Here is a 17973-nt window from a genome sequence, read left to right as displayed (position 1 = left end):
ACTCCATTGACCTACGATATAGTGAAGTAGGCCCGTGCATTTTGTGGTGCTCAAACGCCTTTAGGTATGCAATATGAACTGGGTAGTCCTTCGATATTTCCCAATAGTCCTGAGAAACCTGCGGAGACCTCGTGACATCCAACTACTCAAACCTCACAGTATCAGAATCGAACGGAGATCGACATCCCGACTACGGGGAGTGGGGAACACCCGGAGAATGAACCTCCGCAGAGCCCTAAGTGTAACACAGTATAAAACCACCACGCCTTCACTCTAATCATTACTTACTTCTACAACCCAATTCCTCTCCTGCTTCCAGCCTCCCAAAATATCACCATGCCTCTCCCGCAGAAAACCGATATCCTCGTGATAGGCAGCGGCAACGCCGGCCTCAGCGCCGCCCTCTCAGCCGCACAAACAAACCCAACCCTAAGAATAACCGTAATAGACAAAAGTCCCGTCTCCTGGGCCGGAGGGAACAGCTACTTTACAGCCGGCGCCTTCCGCACCACACACAACGGGCTCCTCGACCTCCTCCCACTGGTCAACAACACCGACGCAACACAAGCATCCCGCATCGACATGCCAGTCTACACAGAACAAGACTTCACGGCCGACCTCCAGCGTATGACAGGAAACCGCACCGACCCAGCGCTATCAGCAGCTCTAGTCCGCGACTCTCGCGCAGCCGTCGGCTGGCTAGCAGCCAACGGAGTCCGCTTCCAGCTCTCCTTCAATCGCCAAGCCTACGAAGTCAACGGCAGAATCAAGTTCTGGGGTGGCCTCGCGCTGAAAACCCAAGATGGCGGCAAAGGTCTTGTCGAGGATGAGCTGCGCGCTGTTAAGAACGCCGGTGTGGATGTGTTCTTCGACACAGCTGCCACGGCGCTAGTAACTGATCAGACCACTGGCGCTGTTATCGGCGTGGAAGTTGTCAACACCGACAGTGCTGGCGTACACAAGAAAACCACCATCGCTGCCGGCGCAGTCATTCTCGCAGCAGGCGGTTTCGAGGCAAACCCCCAGTTGCGTGCGCAGTGGCTCGGTCCTGGATGGGATAGTGCGCGTGTGCGCGGGACACCGTATAACACCGGTGACATGCTGCAGATTGCGCAGCGGGATGTGTCGGCCAAGACGGCGGGGAACTGGAGTGGGTGTCATAGTGTGGCGTGGGATGCGGATGCGCCTGCTGATTCAGGGAACCGGGAGGTTTCGAATGAGTTTACGAAGAGTGGGTATCCGCTAGGGATTATGGTTAATCGGGATGGGGAGCGGTTTGTTGATGAAGGGTTTGATATGCGGAATTATACGTATGCGATGATTGGGCGGCGGGTGCTTCAGCAGCCTGGGCAGGTTGCGTTCCAGGTTTGGGATGCGCGGACTGTGGCGTGGTTGCGTGAGGAGGAGTATCGGGGTGAGGTTGTTCGCCGGATTGAGGGAGAGTCGTTGGAGGAACTTGCGGAGAAGTGTACGGAGGTTGGACTTGTTGATCCTGGGCGGTTTATGGAGAGTGTTCGGGAGTATAATGCTTCTGTTGAGGATGGGGATGGGCAGAAGAGGTGGGATCCTGCTGTTAAGGATGGGCTTGCTACTAAGGGGCTGGCTGTTGCCAAGTCGAATTGGGCTTTGCCTATTGACAAGCCGCCTTTCCTGGCCGTCAAGGTCACGGCGGGGATCACGTTCACTTTTGGTGGATTGGCTGTGAATCCTACAACCGCGGCGGTCATTTCGGAGACGACGAGTGATGAGGTTCATGGATTGTATTGTGTGGGTGAGATGCTTGGAGGCGTCTTCTACGATAACTACCCTGGTGGAAGTGGATTGACTTCTGGGACTGTCTTTGGGCGTCGTGCTGGTCGAGCAGCAGCGGAGCGAGCTGGGAAGAGCGGAAGACTAGAACGGTTGTGACGTATCAAGAGACTATGTGTATAGGGAAGATACATGGAACTACAGAGAAGTATAAAAAGTTGTTCGGAATGTCTTTTATTGATTAGACAATATATCTAGTAGCGACTGTGTGAAACTCGAACTAGGCCAAGCCCAGCCAGTATCAAAACAATAGGAACAATGCCTTCCCATGGGTATCATCACCAACACCAACCCAAATTTGCACGTTCTTGATGGAAAAAGGCGACTGGGGGAAAAGACAACAATGAAGATGCTTTCAGCGATGCAGAATGCAGGCCATGGAAGATTAAGAAGCGAAAAAAAGAAGTCAGGGTATTGCCTTCAGAGAAAATAAAAAACATCGAATCATCACAAGCCCCATGGTATCGAGAAAAAGCAGAAAGGTGACGCCCAGGTCTAGCGAAAGAATAAGAAATGAAATGAAAGCAACGCATCCAGCCGGAAACCTCTATGGTCGTAACGTGGGTGAAACAAAGTATGGAAATATGAAAAGAAAAGAAGAAGAAAAGAAAAGGCTCTCTCTTGCCTGTGGCCCTCGAACAGAACCCATTATACCCATAAATCACAGACCGTTTTGGAAGGAGTATGGTATGTATGAGTGTTTCTCTCTCCGATTATGAAATGTTTCTCGGGAGGATATAGAAAAAGGTGATAAAAAGGTGATCCATGCTGTTGTACAAGGAGAGCCTGAGCCGTTGATATAAAACATGCCAACGCAGTTGGTTCATGAATTGGCTCGTGGCATAGGGAGAACGAGGTTGTGGCGGGTGGAAGATCTGGCACTTTGTGCGCCAAGGGCGTAGGGGAAAGAGAGAGAGAGGGACTCGACGGGATTTCCGCGAGTAGAAGAATGTAGTCGTATGAAATGAGATTGGCAGATTACTCGTCGTCATCGCCAGAGCCGGTGTCCTTCTCGCCCTTGTGGACCTTCTTGTGCCGACGCAGGTTCGAGACAACGGAGAAGTGCCGCCCGCAGCCTTCAACATCACACGCGAATGCTGGAAAATGTTAGATGAATTTCAAAAAAGATTTGCCTTGCAGGAACAGCACTTACGCTTTTCACCAGTGTGGCTGTACATATGAGTCTGCAGGGAAGACGGACGCGTGAACCGCTTGTCGCAGACCTTGCACTTGTGCTTTTTCTGGGTGTTGGAGGGCATCTTGGAGCTGAATTGGCTCATCATTGATTGCGGGCCAGGGGGAGCACTGCCGGCCAAAAGGCTGGTCGGCCGGGGGAGAGTGCGTGATTCGTATGACTCGGAAGTTGTGGAGCTGTAGTCTGTCACGGAGGAGTCGACAGAGCCCACCGAGGCGCTGTAGTAGGGGTAGTTGCCGCCGGAGGAGATGGATGAGGCGGAAGATTGGGTGGAAGGGAAACCGTAGGAATCGGCTGAGCCTCGCGCGCCGCGAGGACCAGGGCCGTAGATGTTGCGAGGGGTCAGGTCCTGGCTGAGAGCGACCATTCCGCGGCTGGCGTCGAGCGCATCACCGAAAGTGGGGGCGGAAGCTGAAGCGCTAACCCGAGCGGCATCTCTGTGAATTTGTGTAAGTTTCTTTTTGCGATTCCGATGTAAACAATGCGGACTCGGAATTTAAAACTTACGAGTGCGAGATCCGACGAGTGTCTTGTGGAGAGGGGTGAATGGGGGCGTAGGCATAGCTGGAAGGCGCGAAGTTGCTCATTGGGGGAGCGGTGGTGTAGGAGGGAGCCTGGTCGAAAGTTGTGCGCGGCACCTCGTGTTGCATTCCCATTACCTCTGGGCCATAGCTGGCGGTCGCGTAGGAGGTACCAGCCACCATTGACGGGGCGGACACAGGAATGTTGGGGTATGGCATAGACATGCCGGTGCGGTTCACTTCCTCTTGCTTGACCTGAGCGAGGGCCATGCTGGCGCCATTGCCCATGGAAGTCGCATAGACTGGGGGTGTCGAGTGCGAGGAAGTGTGTGCCCACGGGTCTGTGAATTGTGGTGGAGTGTGGTGATAGACATTGTCGAAGCTCATGCCGCCATAGGGGCGGTTCTGGTTTTCCATAACCATCGTCATGGGGGATATAGAGTCGCGAATGGATCGCGTGTAGAAACTGTGTAGAAAGAGTGAAGATCGAGTCCAAAGGGTTTTGGAAGAGATCGTCTGTGTTGATCCGGAGTATTAAGAGAAAATAGACCCGATGATCAATTATATAAGGAGAAAAAAAGAGAAAGCAGTCTGGGGAAGGGGATCGGCGAAGCTTATGAAGGAATATAAGGTGTGAGGCATGATCCCATATACTCCAAAGTGCCACTGACGACGTCCCGTCGGGGATTGCAGATCGCTGGAAATTATAATACCGGTATTTATTTTTATTTATTTTTATATTTTATTTTATTTTGGAGTTTTGGATTTCACATTTTAAAGATTTTTCATTTTTCATTTTCATTTTCAATTATTTCATTTTATTTTATTTTATTTTTCTTTTCTCATTGGATATCAAAAAGTGGTCCTCAACGGGAACCAGTTCCTCGGATGTGAATATTACTCTTTATATTTACCAGAAGCATACTAGCAAATCCATTTTACCCTTTTTTTTCAGGGTCTAAAATATATTAATTGCTTAAGCATCAACTAGGCTGAGGAATGGAAGATCTAAAGAATCTGTATCTAAGTATTTAAATAAGAATGTGGAAATTACTCTCCGGCATCGGAACGGCAATTATAATGAACCCATAAAAGGTAGTGAAGAGAACAGAAATGATTCTTCACAATATATAAGGGGAAGAAAAAGGAGAAAAATCATGAGACCCAAAAAGCAGTCGGTGACCTCAGAATCAAAGGGGGTGTAGAACTAGGGGAATGTTCAATTGTAGACTAGTTGTGATGAACGCTGAGTGGTCCAACTGTGTGCCGTGTCTAAGAAAGGAAATAAATAGAAAAAAAAGAAATAGAAATTGCCAAGAAATAAACTCACCAAGGTTCGCCCTGAAGCTGTTTCAATGTAGCGGGGCAGATCCCAGTGTCAATGGGTATACCCGTTGCCGTGGGGGTTAATATGAGTGATTATAGTGATAGTTCTTGAGTAGATTAGACTTGAACCGAGTCTACTAAAAAAAACATTCCAATTCAAAATAATTAAACCAGGGACATACTGGAGTCTCGCATTATTGGCAAGCTGCAGGATCATAGGGAAATTATAATTGTTAAGAAAATAAATAAAAATGGCTTAAGCCATGGAGGGGCCTTTGACACGGCACAGAGAGGGTTTAGCGCGTCAACCCGACCTTACATAGAGAGAAGGGGAGCATCGAATCACTAGCCGCCAACATTATTGACTGCATTCTAATTCCATTCGAACAGGGAATTCACCAAAAATGCGATGACGTTTGACATCCAAAGTCGAGGATTTCCCGTTTCAGAAATTAGACCGAATATACATAGTAACGGAAGTAGAGTTACTCCATCGACATGTGGAGGATGTACCTTCGATGGAACACACTCCACACGGGACAAGGAAAAACCACACTCTATATACGGAGGTTTTCCGGCCTTTTTCCCTCGGTCGCATAACCACAAACGCACAGAAAATACGAGTGTGCAATGAGGTCGCGCCCAGCGGAAGCACAAAAAAACGCCTCCTGCACGAAGAAGGAATAAGTTTGAATTCCAACGCTGCCATTAACCGGGCCATGCGAGCTGTATCACATAAAAATTACCCTTAAGTCCACGCCTAAGGCACCCGGACCAAAAGCGGGATCATAACATCCTCGTATGGGGCCTGGGATAAGAGAGCCACGGGCTGCAAGCCATGTTTTTTCTCCTCTGGGATTGGGGACAGCCGGATATCGACGTCAGAGGGGCGGAACAGTGCTACCACCATGGGGGTGGGTGGGAAAAAGGCCGCTTTGGATAGATTGGTGGGCGCGGCTCCCGCAATAGCGCGGTAGAGTGGATGGCCTGAATCGGATATATCACAACCCATTGACCTTTTTTTATTTTTTACTCTCCTTGATAGATTTGAGATTATTCCTGTACCTCGTGCTGTGGAACCGGACGTTTGCTCTTCCATTCGAACAAATTTGGCATTCAATAGTGTACGAATATGCAATAAATAAATTTCCGATATGGATTCGCTATGGTCCCCGAGTCTCGGGGATTGATGTCACCCCCGGAGGTCGCTCTATATTGTAACGGGTACTCCGTACTCCCTGCTGCGTACAGGGTTGATCACAAGGTACGAGAGGGGGCAGATCGTCGAGCAAGAGCCGAGGAAGAGGCTGAAGAAAAGTTACATAACCTTGAGTTCATCCAATCACATACACTGTATACAAGCCTCCATCGATGATTGGCGTTTAGTCCGGGCCGGGGAGAAAACAAAGGTATAGCGTAAGAAGTATGATGTCCACAGGTAACACTCCCTTAATCCGTAAAAGCATTCAAGAATCAGGACCGGACGAGAGGACACATATAAATTCCAAGGTTCAACCATGATTTCACGGAGATCTACCTAACCGAGTAGCTTGAGACCATGGAAGACAAACCAAAGCCAAAAGGGCCATTTCCAACATTGGAAGTTTCTCCTGGCTTCTCCGCATTTTACTAAACGCCACGGGGTCCTTGGGTGCGCGGTTTTCTAGAACTCAACCTTGGAACCAAACTAACAATTAAGCAACTTGTGGGCCATGGACGAACATCGGCGGTTCGGTCTTCATTCGCGCACCTTGTGAAGATTCCAAGGTTCGGCCGAATGCAGTAGAGCCATTGTATGGGAGTTAACCATGAAGTGTGCCTCGAGGACAACCATGGGTCTCGGGTTACCGGATTAAGATTGGAGTAGCGATTAGGTTTCTATCAAATTACTCACTTTATCCAAACATTCTATCTTTATTTTTGATTTAAATATCAACCTCGGAACGATATTGTTTGGTTTTATTGTAAGAGCCAAAGTTACCTGAAGCTATAAATGGATCTATTATTGTATAAACCTACTCCGTATGGACGTATCAGTTTAGTTATTAGGTTTATCCCCTATACATTCTCAACTATCAAGACCAAGACGAAAAAAAGTCTCAGTAGTCCGGGTCTCCCGAGTCTCGCCAGAGTCCCGACCGTGTCTAGACGGCCGGGGTGGACATTCCCCAAAAAGCAAAACACAAAGCACTTGGGCAGTCAGTCGGGTACCCAAGTCCACACTGCACAAAGGGGCAAAAAACCCAGGGACGGAGTACAGGCTCAGGAAACCTTGAGCTTCAAGTTGCCCCATTTTGAAAAGGCCCATATGGAGCCCTTGAAATTAAGAGGCGCGAACTTCAGCCAAACCCCAACCCCAAAATCCAATAAAAGAAAAACAAGCAATGCAACAAATGGACTCTAGTCTGAGGGGAAACCCCCTTTTTTTTGCCATGCCGTGTTGGTGGACTTGGCATCTTACCGGCAGAACTCCGTCGCTTTCAACGAACGCCAGCAGTGTTGGCAAATGTGGCGTTTTCATGCTGATTTTTGAGTGCATAGTGAAGTGCGAGGGGATGTGAGATCAAAAGTGTGGACGCCAAGATGTTTGTGTGTTGTGTAGATTTGTGGTTTGGTTCATCCCTATTCGTATAGTACATTGGCACATTGGCATGGCGTTCAGTAGTTCAAAAATATGTGCTTTTTGAGGAAGGTATACCTTGGCCACAATATTGAGTCGGAGCGTGCCGGATGGACAGATCCTGAAACTGGAGTCAAATTGTCAAAAAGTGTATCTCGCGAGTAGTCTATAGGTTATACAGGTCCACCAGAGGAGAAGGCCCCTGCTAGACACGGGAGGGGTGGAGCATATTTCATGTTGTGAGGGACCTCTTTTAAAGCCCTATCTTCTGGGCCTTGACGGCCCTGACCGCTTTTCTTGCTCCCAAGCAGGAAGCATACTCCGTGACACGGCTCATATTAATGACGCGTCCTCTGGGACCCTGAGATGTTTTTTTTTATCAGTTTGTCATTTCACCGTTCACGGATTATTCCGTCAGGAATAATCGGTTTTCCGAGAAACCCGCTGGAAATTTCAGAACAAAAGAAAAGGGCGGTCAGAGATTTATGACAGTTCAACACGGAGAAATAAGCCCCAGACATTTTCTTTACAATAATTATCACCTGGCTGAAATGAAAATCCCTCCCCAAACGCTGTAATCAGATCCTTATCTTGCACGTTGACGATCCGCCTCAATGCCGAGTGTCAATCAGGTACCCTTGACCAACAAAGGCCTGTCATCTGCATGGGGCTCCGATCTTGGCAGTTCCCACACGGCAGATCGTCATTGCCCCTAAATCAAGGTTGACATTGTGTGCAAATCACCGTTTTCTTTTTGTCTCATGTTAGATATGCCATTCTCTAGTGGCAATGTCAAAAACTCGAAGTCAATGCACTGTATTTTGGTGGACATTAGCTGCCATACCGTCACTGCAGAAATCGCACCTGGTTACTATACATAGAACAGCTGAAACGTTCAACCGTTCTTTTACGTTCACAGCGTTGCATCCACACAGTGGACCTACGGACTCTCAAATTTGCCATAGACCATGGCAGGTCCAGGAATCCGGTTAAATTGGATAAAACCCAGGTTCCTGGAATCCACAGTTCCAAAAAAAAAAAAAAAAAAAAAGTGTGTGTATTGAATGCCGATTCTCCCGATACCGGACCCCTTTAGGTTTATTTCTATAGTTTTGGACTAGTACTGATTAGTCCAACCAAATATAGACTAGCCTGGCTTAATTCCATTGGGTCCACATTCTTACATGTTTGTTGCAGAGCCTTTCGATCAATCATAGAGGATTATTTGCAAGCCAGGTCCACCTGGAGACGGCAGATAGTCGATAGCCGATCTTGGCAGTTATTGATCGACCAATTGTATCCGTGGACCCACCAGGAGCTGACGCGTGCTCATCCCGCGCATTTGGGGTCAACGTGGTTATCTGCTTGGTATACAAAGTAGGAAGGTTAACCTTGGAGAAATATCTCGGACCCTTTCTCTCAGCATATCCTTCTTTCAAGGGTCCAAATTGTTTATTCTTTTATGTAAATTATATCTACAGATTTTGGCAGACACATCCCTCAAATCTTTAAAGTCAAATGACGTGACCATCCCACAACAGCCTCCCCGCAAAGCCCATTTTGGTTTGGTCTAAGTTTGTGATCCCTGCGTGCGATCCTGGCTTACTCCACATTTACCGCTAGGAACACTGCCACTCCCAGGGTCAACGCTAACAACCTGAAACGCCCGTGAGTGGATTATGAATTATACAAAAAAGAAAATTTCCTTTTTTTTTTCTGTTCGAGAGACCTAATATTAGCAGAATAGTTAATCGAATTCATGCATAATCTACTCCGTAAATCGCACCGAGTAATTCAACTTTTTAACGGTACTCATTTTGCGATTCATAGGTAGCGGGCCAAGGAAGAAATCGGAAACCGGAGTACTTCGGGCATGACTAAGGAACGCCTCTTTTTCCTGGAAGGTCTGAAGAATATACTTTTTTGCCTTAACAGGCGATTAACTCGACTGTTTGATCGGATCCTCCCGCCACCAAAAAGAAAGTTTGGTCCAATCTGCGGTTCACGAGTTCCCCATGTCACGCTATTGGATATATACAAACTGCGGTGTGTGCTGTAAAAGCCCTTGAAATCAAAATTACTTGAAATGTATTCCGTATAGCAAAACAATCAAGCTTCCCCTTGTCTAAGGTACAATATACATAAAAGACGCACTTGCAGAAAGTGGAGTGTATTCTTGGCCTATGTCACCAGACATAGTGAACGGAAATGCAGAGGGCATTTGAGGGGCCATATTAGCCTAAGCCTTAGTGCGTATAGTCTGTGAGGTCTGTGAGGCCAAAGAGTAACGCGCCAGAGGCGCTCCACAAAGTGTGTAGGACGCCCCTCGCTGTGTGCCTCAACCGTCGTGAATGGGGCGCCATGCAGGGTTCTCCGATCCCTTGCAACGGATTCAGAAAAGACAAAAAACAAATTACTTCCTGTGAGAACAGAAATATTGTCTTACCTACGATGTAGGTGGTTTTCTTTTGGGTTGGTTCTGCCTAGAACAGGGGAAAAGACACAAAAAGAGCATTGATAACGTTCCCAGCATTGAGCTTCCAATCATTCAATACGCAAGTCTTCTCCCATCCGAAATCCTTGATCCCTACAGTGCGCAAGTTCAACGTTTATACTGATTGGATCATAGCTATTTATCCACATAACCTTCTTATTCTCCAGTACTCCGTACTCCTTCACATGAATCCGAGGAATCTCGGTATCTCGCATGCTTGACAGCTACCTTGTACTTTAGTACATGCAAACACAGACGCACGGTCCTTGGGGGGTTTGATGCGCGACACGCGATCTTCTCCACTATACGATATACCTACACTGTACTACATATCATATATGCCTTGAGATATACAATATACACTTTACACTTTTCCGGTGGGGTCGTTCCCTGCATGTGTTACCACGATCTGAGGAGCTATGAAGCTCAATTTAGACCCATGGTCCTAGTGATTTCTACCTAAATTTGAGAGATTATGGATATGTAGACTTATAGCAGGTTAATATAATAATAGAATAAGACCTAAAGCGGATAGTTAGACCCTGAAAGAAAAAAAAAAGGAATTCGGAACAAAGGAACTACAAACCATGGAAAGGGTCAAAAAGGGGCGTTACACAACCCCCCTTATCAGGGTCTGTGTGTTTTCTGATGTTTATAGGGTAATCCGAGTACTCCGTACAATGTATGTTGTACGTTATCCCAAGGAAATGAGATATCCTCCATTCCCCGGTAGTTCAGCATTGTGATTGGGGATGAATTCAGGGGGAGGCTGTGTAGCTTGAATACATACTCCCCGATTAGGTTCTTTATATCTGTATATTTAAGGATTAGTATACGGAGTAGGTACTCGGTACTTTATAATTTAGAAAGATATATATATATATATATACTGTCATAGCACTCTAGACTTTCTACTCCGTAGACTTTCTAGACTTTCTATATTCAAAACTTATTCAAAACTTATTCAAAACTCATTCAAAACTCATTCAAAAGTCGAAAATATCTAACGTAAGATATTCCCCACCTCAAAGAGCTTACGCGGCATCCTATGCCAAGACCATCCCACGGCAAGCTTAGGCATTTGGCGTTCTTGGCATGGGAAACTGCCCCTCCTCTTTTTAATTATTTCGGACCCTGTGATGACGACTTTTTCTATTTTTTGTGTGGCAAAATGTGAGAAAGGGGGTTGGAATCCCCCCCCCCATGAGTTTGAGGGATTATTCTCTTTTGTTTAAGTCTACATATGTACGGAGTACATAGATGGTGATAGACGTGACGTCGACCTTACCCCAGACTCTGTTGAAAGATCTCGGTGATTGACATGATTGTCGGAGGAGCGATCCCTGCCTGATTGCCCCTGTCATCAGTGCTTGGCCTTATTATATTCTATAGAAACGATCGACTCTACAGAACTGTACAGAACTGTACACTCTACGGAGCAGAGCAGTATTCTGAGATTAAAATCAAAGTACGGAGTAGTTTTTACGTACAACATAGTGACTTGGATTTTTACCAAAGGCCAATAATAAGAAATATATATCTCCATGGCTTGCCGGAATCACATCGTAAGCAGCCACAAAAGTATATCTAATGTATCCATCACAAAACAATATGAACAATATGATTCGAATTTTGAATTGATATTGAAATTTGAACTTTCGCAAATGGGATACAGTTACACTTTGAGACGCCAAACATCCCCCCCCAATATAAAAAAAATATTGACCAGGAAGAAAAAAAAAAAAAAAGAAAACACCGGCTAGAGAATAACACACCCAATAGAATCTGTATCTAATAATGCAGAAAGTAGACCGTCCAATTACAACGTTAGATAATGATGGACAGTTCTGGTCGGTCCACGTCGCCCTCCATGTCTGGGTAGTAAGGGATCATCGCATCGGCTCCCTGGACGTATGCATCGTTGTACAGTCTCCAGTAAGGCATGCGGACCTTCCGAGCAGGGTGGAACAAGCCAGCCCAAACGTAGTTCATAACGATACCAGTACCGACCGCCATCCGGACGGCCTCGATAGCTTCGATGACTCGATCAATGACGTGGGGGCTGGTCTCGAAGATGTTGGGGAAGAGTAGGTTCAGCAAATGGACCATGGCGTCCTCGCAACCAAGACCGATAACACCGAGTGCGACGTGCTTAACCGCACTGGCAGCGGTCTGTCGGTGGACTTGGTCACGGTCGACAAGGGCATCTTCGAGCAGCGGCGTGACAGCGTAGACATAGTCCTTGCCCATCTCGCCGATGTACTCGAACAAGAAGGATAAGGCCTTGAGCACACCGTTTTGCACGTTGAGATCGGGCACCCGGTACTCGTTCATCAGTGCTGGGAGCACAGTGAACGGAGCACAGGTTTCGGCCACAATACCAATGGCGACGGCCGTGCAAACACGCGACTGACGCTCCTGGACTCGCAAATTGCCGAGGAGGGCGGCTAGGACATCCTGAGGACCAATGGCCTTAGCAATGAAACCGAATGTGTTGTTGGCCGCTCGGCGAATTCCCTTCTTGTGGGCCTTGAGCATATCCATCAACTCAAAGCAGATACGCATCCATTCACGGGCGTTCACGGACTCGGGGCCACGGTCGGCAATACGACCGACGAGATCAATTGTGTTCTCTTGCACCTTTTCGTGACGGTTACGCAGAATGGGGGTAAGTCGGGGAAGAAGATCACGAATGGGTGGCTGCATCTGGGTGATACCGACCACGGTGACGATGGCACGCAAGGCACCCAAGATCGAACCCAGAACCTCGGGATATTCTTCACCCAGGTATTCGTAGAGCACGATACCAAGCTTGCCCATGAGCGCTTCCTCATCACACTGCTTCATCACCAACGCAACGCGGGAGATAAGATCGGCCGCCTGCTGTCGAACAGTGGGGGATTTGTTGTTCAGTCGCCAGAGAATAGTACTGACAATCTGAGGAATATAGGCCTTGCATCGTGTGCCAAGTGCATTTACCACCGTGCCAAATCCATTAAGAATGACAAGGTCTTCAATGCTTTGTTCCTGGAAGGCGAAGAGGACACCATCGATGAGGCGTTCTTCCAGCCTCTCAGAAATGTCAGCGGCTCCAAGTGATGCAATCAGTTTTTCGACTGTTTCCACAGTCATCTTGCGATATGGCTCGCTTTCGTCCTTCAAATTGTTGACAACGCGCTCAAGAATTTCGCCAACACCCACTTTCTGGCCCAGGTCTACGGTGGTATCGACTACCTGGCGGTAGTTTCGTCGATCGAGTGCCATACGTCGCATCCAGAAGCCCTTGAAAAACTCCGTCAAGACGTGCTCCTTCAAGTAGGTGGCAGTCACACCTGGGGTGCTTGCACACTGAGAGACCACCTTCAAGACGACCTTCTTCATTTCCTCATCTGGTGAGGCAAATTCTCGAATAAGGATCTCCATGATTTGAGTGGTATAGTAGTTGGCATACTCTTCGTCCATAAGAGGAATGATATAGCCGACAGCCTTGAGGAAGGCAGAGAGACCCTTGCCACGCTGCTTGCGGGCACCGGTCCAGAGAGGGCTCAGGATGTCATCGAAACTTTCGATACCGTAAGGGTTCGCAGCCTCAGCCAGAGAGGCCAGAGATAGAGCGGTGACGGTCCGAACCTTAGCTTGTTCATCACTGAGGTTACCTGAAACACATCCGACCAGCTCCTTGAGATGAGGGAGAATGGCGCAGCCCATGAGAATAGGGATATGTTGGACAATCTTGACACCGGTGTGTCGGGCCTGCCACGACTTCTTACTGCGGCAGACAGCGCGGAGGAAAGGGAGGAGGGCGGGAATACCGAGGGCAGAGGCCACAACGGCAAAGGCGCGTGCTGTCGTGTTTCGAACATATTCATCGGCGTGGTCAATATCAGGACGCATAGTACTGATCATTGTAGCAAGGCCGGCGGCCTTGGCAAGGTTCGAGATAATCTCTCGGCCTTCAACGCGAGCATAGTAGTCTTGATCAATGAGCAGTGGTTCGATGACGACCAAGATCTTATGAACATAGGGACGGACCAGATCATCCAGTTTGTAGAGGATTCTGTCAATGACCTTCACCAGCAAATGGCGCTCCTGGTCTTCCAGAGTTCTTTCCATGAGCAGGGGGAGAATCTGATTGAACAGAGCTCCAGGACCAAAGTCGCGTGCATTGTCTGTGATTTGACGCAGAGCAGTCTTGCGCATGGGCGGGGTACCGTTCTTAATCTTGAGTAGCAATCTCATAATCTTTCGCTCCTTCATTTCTTCCACAGTCATGCTGGTTTCATCGCCACCCTCCATCAGTTTACCGAAGTAGGCCATGTCCTCTGCCTTGAAGAATTGGAGTTCACCCACGCCGGGGATATCAGTTGGAAGATCCTTTCCTACAGACTGAACACTTTCTGGCTCTTGCATCATGAATCCTCCGACACCGCCAGCGCTAGACATAGGTGCTGGCGTAGCTGTGAGCCTGCGGGCCTGGGTTCGGATGGGTTCATATCCGGGAGGAGGGTCAAGAACCTTATAGCCATCGGCCTCACCGGGAAGCATGATATCGAGCTCCTCATCAGACCAGCCGACAACTTGACCGGGCATATCGGCCCCAAATCCGACTGCAGATGTAGCAGCACCTGCTTGAGATGGATGCATGGGAGTGGCGAGTCCTTGGTTGCCGACGGGAGTGGCAGCTGTGAGAGATGGCGCTAGATCCCATCTCGATCGGCCGGTCTTGGGTGCTTCTTCGGGAGCAGGTGCTTGATCGAAACGCGATCTTTTGCCTGGTTCACCAGCAGGTTCGTCAATCGTGCCCCATCGGTTCTTTCGCTTTTTTCGGTAGCCACCGCAACGGTCGAACCCGCCTCGGCGTTTTCTTTATCGTGTTCCACCCTTTTCAAGGTAGCCACATGTTCTGTGGTATCTTCACCCTTCTCGCGCTTCTCTGCAATCAGCTTTTGAACGCGTTCTTCTTCCCTCTCCATCTCGCGGATGGCCATCACCTCACGATAGGTTTGGCTTTCTCCTTCAACATTCGCATGGGCATTGGCAGCGAAGGGATCGGCGCGCGTCGGGGTCAGGGCGCCACGGTTGAATCGGCGCTTTTGGTAGTCTGTCTCGCGGTCTGCGATTCGTGCCGCCTTTTCGCGGCCTAGCAAAATGTCCTCCTCCTCGACGCCAGTTCCTTGCGCCATCTCATCGATCTGGCTTCTGGTAGCAGTGTATTGGCCGACCAGTTTGTGTCCTCCATCCGCATCTTCCATTTCTTCATCGCCATCAACAGCGATCGAAGTATCGTAGTTCGAAAACTTCTCAGCTCCATCCCGTTCGTACAAAAAGGTGTCGAAGGATTCCGTCAGGGAGGCTTTGGTCGAATTATCAGTGCGTTGGGCAGATTGGTCAAACGTCTTAGAGCCCTTTTTAGCACCAGAAGCGGCATTGCGCTCGGCCTGGAGCCGTCGAACGGCCTCGATATCGGCTACGGTGGGGATCAGTATGGGACCAGGCGGGAGAGCTTGCGAAAACTTACCGTCAGACATGGTGACGAAATGTTAAAGTCGCAAGGATATGAGTGAGCCTGTATTACCGCAGAAGGGAACACCGCAGCTACATCCGGATTGAAAACCGCTGTAACGGTCACAATAATGGTGATTGAGGATGCTGTGTTGCTAGCCGCCTCGTGATGAAAAGGTCGTGATTATGTTGCACGTGATTAGACACCTTAGCTTCTTGGGCTGGGTGTTAACTAGTTAGGGATCACGTGCACTGTGACATAATCATGATTTGCCGGCCGGGGCCATAGGGCGGTCAACGCACATTTGCTGGACATCGGCACGAAAGAAATATGGGACATCACCAATATGAGGGAATCATGAATTGGACGGTCTGAAGAGGTTAGGGTGAGATATTATGGATCATAGTCAAAGAAAATTTGAGATCGCAAAGCATTTTACATTGTTATGGGACCAACTCCATGTGAGCTACCATCACTCATAGTTGGTTAGAAACCCTTGATATTTCTACCTCGCAGTGTCATTCTCTCTTCACTCTATAATGCTTTGTATTTGAGTGAATCTCACACTGAACTTTATAGCTCATAAGTGTATGTACTGTATGTATTGCTGCCTGATTTGTACTGAAATCTGTGGCGTTGAGAGGGCGCTTATAGTCTATTTATGTCTCACACCGGTGTATCAGGGATATTGGAGGTCTGCATGGACTTTAGTGTTCCTGCACTTGAAATTAATTGTCTAAATTAGGAATAAGGTTCTTAATCCAACTGGGGAGAAGGGCAAGAAATACTCCGATAGCCAATAGCGCAGCTCTAGGCTATAGCAGGTGCTTCAAATAAGCGCCTGCAGCATTCTAAGATTCGGAAGTACTTGATCACTATGCCTTCCAAGGCTGACTGGTACTGATATGCTAGATTGAGAAAACCCATACATATTATTCATATCCAATCTATTCCAAGATTGTCTAATATCAAAGCGACAGTTTGCGGCCGGTAAGCAACAACGGTGCTAGTGTAACCTACAAAGCCCTCTGGTTACATCCTTTTCATTCTAACCAACACAGAATTAAAAGCTCATTTCCCATCTCTCCAGCAACCTTTCAAGATAGGTGGGTTTGACAACAAAGAAGCCAATTTTAGCACACCCGTAGGCTCGCCAGTGTCCCCAGTCAGCAGACTCGGATAATATCCAGGCTATACTATTTAGACAACTCAGATGTGGACAGCGGTATCAATTTAGATCGAATCAATCATTGGCCCGCTCAAAGGTTCATTGAACCAGAATCCACTACGCTTAGTTCAATTCGGTTTACGCCGAGAGCCAAGTTACCTGTGCGGCATATCTCAAACTCCGAGCATGTCCTTTGTTACATATTAGAGTAGCCCTGCTACACTTTGCATTTAATGGGATATATTTCCCTGTTTGTTGGTTTTATCCTTGCCCTTATACCCTAGTTCCTCTCCACAGCCCCATAACTAGATTTGCTCAAGCAAATTCTAGAAACCGTCTACATCTTATAAATTCAAAATTGCCCGGCCACCATGAAGTTCTTCTTAGCGCTGCCGTTGCTCCTCGTAGCAAAAAACGTGGAAGGATACTCGGGCCTTCCTCATCCTCTGGCCCTCGCTTCCTCATTCTCCCACATCTACGACCAACTTGACAAGATCAACATTGGGAATTGCTCTCTCAGAAATGTATCCCTCTCGTTGAACGCGACAAAGGAACAACTCCCAGTACCATCCACGAACTTGACTCTCAAATACGTTGCATTGGGTCGAGGAACACAGAACTACACCTGTCCATCGAATGCTTCCTCAGACTCCAAAACCACTGTCAAGCCCAAAGCTACAGGAGCTGCCGCTACACTCTTTGATGCCTCTTGCATTGCATCATCGTCTTTAGCTCTCCTCCACGAAGTCCCCGCACTCATCAGCGCCACTCCTCTTGGATCTCTCGCGTTCATGGCAACCCTTGTGGCCCAGGGCACAAGAAGTACCAACCTCATCATTGGCGAACATTACTTTGACGCCGATGGAGAGCCGATCTTTGACATGGGACTGAGTGGCTCCAAGTCCTGGGTTGCTGCTAGTAAAATAGCCTCTTCCCCAGCACCAAAGTCAAAATCCAAATCTTCCGGCGATGTCCCGTGGCTTAAGTTGGGACACAAGAAGGGAAAGGGTATCCAGGTAAGCTCAGATCATTCATAGAACGATCTAGAGTATGATTAACTAACCGAATTGCTCTATATAGGAAGTTTACCGAGTTGTGACATCTCAAGGTGACGCGCCTTCCACGTGCGCTGGTCAAAAAACAATGATTCAGGTTGATTATGCTGCAGAATATTGGTTTTATGGGTGACAGCAGCATGCTGAGTTCCTACTTGAAATTATATGGTGGATGGTGGACATTTGGATTCTTTTTTGCAAGCGATATATACGACTGCGAGAGCAAGCGTTTTCTAATATATGTATCTAGAACTGTGTGGAATATACAGTTCACGAATTATG

At 47.9% G+C, this 17973-nt stretch overlaps 5 protein-coding genes across 5 annotated transcripts; 2 read left to right on the top strand and 3 right to left on the bottom strand.

The window, feature by feature from the left end:
- Positions 1-336: 336 nt before the first annotated feature.
- Positions 337-1908, top strand: N7517_001934 (uncharacterized protein; the record flags this gene model as incomplete). Its single annotated transcript, XM_056719664.1, has 1 exon — positions 337-1908. One exon carries the CDS (start codon positions 337-339, stop codon positions 1906-1908), a length of 1572 nt encoding a protein of 523 aa, XP_056583799.1.
- Positions 1909-2730: 822 nt separating this feature from the next.
- Positions 2731-3954, bottom strand: N7517_001933 (C2H2-type zinc finger protein; the record flags this gene model as incomplete). The annotated part of the gene is made up of 3 exons (XM_056719663.1): positions 2731-2906; positions 2963-3441; positions 3512-3954. 3 exons carry the CDS (start codon positions 3952-3954, stop codon positions 2788-2790), a joined length of 1041 nt encoding a protein of 346 aa, XP_056583798.1. The 3' UTR covers positions 2731-2787.
- Positions 3955-5611: 1657 nt separating this feature from the next.
- On the bottom strand, positions 5612-5863 carry N7517_001932 (uncharacterized protein; the record flags this gene model as incomplete). Its single annotated transcript, XM_056719662.1, has 1 exon — positions 5612-5863. One exon carries the CDS (start codon positions 5861-5863, stop codon positions 5612-5614), a length of 252 nt encoding a protein of 83 aa, XP_056583797.1.
- Positions 5864-11792: 5929 nt separating this feature from the next.
- On the bottom strand, positions 11793-15493 carry N7517_001931 (U2 snRNP complex subunit HSH155; the record flags this gene model as incomplete). Its single annotated transcript, XM_056719661.1, has 3 exons — positions 11793-14737; positions 14815-15432; positions 15484-15493. The coding sequence occupies 3 exons, from the start codon at positions 15491-15493 to the stop codon at positions 11793-11795; spliced, it is 3573 nt and encodes a 1190-aa protein (XP_056583796.1).
- A 1514-nt stretch (positions 15494-17007) lies between these two features.
- On the top strand, positions 17008-17824 carry N7517_001930 (DUF3455 domain-containing protein; the record flags this gene model as incomplete). Its single annotated transcript, XM_056719660.1, has 2 exons — positions 17008-17652; positions 17717-17824. The coding sequence occupies 2 exons, from the start codon at positions 17008-17010 to the stop codon at positions 17822-17824; spliced, it is 753 nt and encodes a 250-aa protein (XP_056583795.1).
- Between the last annotated feature and the right edge of the window lie 149 nt (positions 17825-17973).

This window comes from Penicillium concentricum (assembly GCF_028827145.1).
Source record: "Penicillium concentricum strain IBT 3081 chromosome Unknown utg000001l_segment0_segment0, whole genome shotgun sequence".
Lineage (NCBI taxonomy): Eukaryota > Fungi > Ascomycota > Eurotiomycetes > Eurotiales > Aspergillaceae > Penicillium > Penicillium concentricum.
Note: the sequence above shows the minus strand (reverse complement) of the source record. Positions and strands in the feature narration are given on the sequence as shown.